Source organism: Sinocyclocheilus grahami, unplaced genomic scaffold (genome assembly GCF_001515645.1).
Source record: "Sinocyclocheilus grahami isolate Dianchi unplaced genomic scaffold, SAMN03320097.WGS_v1.1 scaffold1297.1, whole genome shotgun sequence".
In the NCBI taxonomy this organism is placed as follows: domain Eukaryota; kingdom Metazoa; phylum Chordata; class Actinopteri; order Cypriniformes; family Cyprinidae; genus Sinocyclocheilus; species Sinocyclocheilus grahami.
In genome coordinates, this window is record NW_015506476.1 from 133,174 (window position 1) to 135,010 (window position 1,837).

Genomic DNA, 1,837 nt, shown 5'->3' on the forward strand with positions numbered 1-1,837 from the left:
AATAGAGCGGAAGCGCGCGGACGACTAGTTTATGAAGGGTAAGGCGAATTTTAAAAAGAAAAATACAGCTTTCCGTTTCTCTCCGAAAACAGTCGAGCTCCTGGAGGCGTGCCCTGGGCGGAGCTAAGGGCACGCCTCTTGTGACGAGTGACGAGCACTTGCCCGATCGCTCAATCAATCAGTGTTTCCTGAAATAGAGCGGAAGCGCGCGGACGACTAGTTTATGAAGGGTAAGGCGAATTTTATATTTTTTAAACACGAGGATGCTGGCAAGATGGCGGCATGACTAGTTGCATTTGCATGGCTGCGTAAAATAAAGTTCGGGTAGGTCTTACTAATGTTGATATAAAAAAAAATAAATAAAAAAAAAAGTCACACTCGTTTTATGTGATACTGAGATTCTGGCATAAATTCGCTAGTTCTGCGGTTTATTTAATTCTATAGAAGAGTGAGTTACCATGGATTTGTCAGTTCCCGAAGAGATGGACGTTGAGGTTCAAAAGATGACGGAGAAAAGACTTATTGACGACACACACTCCTACACTTGCCGAAGCAAAAAAGGAGGCGAATGTGACTCTTTCCCAAACACGCCGTCTAAAACACAGCCACCGAAGAAGCTCGCAAAAGGAGATGCATCAGAGGACTTAACCTTAAGTCAGGTACAGCACAGCATCATTCAAATAATCAAACAATCATCCGAGGAAATAAAAGACATGGTGAAAGAAAACTCAACCAGCATCAACCTCTTGAAAGAAGCACTGGAAGTTGTGCATTCTGAAATATTTGACATTCGGAAAGAAAACGAAAATTTGAAAAACAAAAATGAAGAGATTGTGAAGCGGGTCTCTGATTTGGAGGACAAACTGAATGATCAGGATCGATACTGTCGGAGATGGAATCTGCGTTTAGAGGGGTTGACTGAACGTACCGAGGATGATGTCAAATCTAGGGTGACTGAGATCTGCAAAGCGGTGGTTGTCGAGGAAGAGCGTAACTTCGTGGCGAATAATGTGGACATTGCTCATCGCGTTGGAAGACCTATAGACCGCGCCAAGGGAAAGAAACCGAGGCCAGTAATGATAAGATTCGCTTCCAGAACAGCTCGAGACCTCACATGGAAAGGAGCAAAGGGAAATGACTTTCTCAAAAAGAACAATATGTACTTCAAAGAAGACCTCACGATCAAAGACAGAGCTACACGGAATCTCCTTTGGCCTGTGATTGACAAAGCACGTAAAGAAGGCAAGAGGGCCTTCTATGTGGGAGTCAAGGCAATAGTGGATGGTAAAGAAATCAAACATTAAACCATGCTTTTATATGTCATTGGTCTAGAATCATAGTATGATCTGATACAAAAAGTCTGTTTGCTTCATTAATCCATAGTTAGATTAATTTAACAATAGAAACTTACAAGTTAGACTTACAAGTCTTAGAACTTTTTATTTCTGGTTTTCTATTTTATTTTATTTCTAAGGTAACCTTAAGCTTATAAGGATGTTATTGTTTTATGTTCCTGTGACATCAGGCCTAAGTAAAGATATCACTTGATTTTTGTTTTTGTGATACTGGTATTATGTAAAGATGTCATTTTTATTTTCGTTAAATTCAAGCAAACAGGATCTCAACACTTGAATCTGAATTGTGACTGTTTTATGAAAAGTTGGAAGTAAGAGTACCCTTTATACTCTCTCAGCACCTACATTCCAATTTATTCATTGTTCATTTAATTGTTTATCAAGTTTTTGTTTTTTTTGTTATTTCTTTTTCAAGTTCATGTCAATAAGAATTTTTTCAGTTAATGCCAGGGGTTTACGAAACATGCTAAAAAGAAAAGCTC

At 39.1% G+C, this 1,837-nt stretch overlaps 1 protein-coding gene across 1 annotated transcript; it reads left to right on the forward strand.

The window, feature by feature from the left end:
- Positions 1-242: 242 nt before the first annotated feature.
- LOC107568975 (uncharacterized) lies at positions 243-1,374 on the forward strand. The gene is made up of 2 exons (XM_016254976.1): positions 243-324; positions 445-1,374. Exon 2 carries the CDS (start codon positions 459-461, stop codon positions 1,302-1,304), a length of 846 nt encoding a protein of 281 aa, XP_016110462.1. The 5' UTR covers positions 243-324; positions 445-458; the 3' UTR covers positions 1,305-1,374.
- The last annotated feature ends 463 nt before the right edge of the window (positions 1,375-1,837 follow it).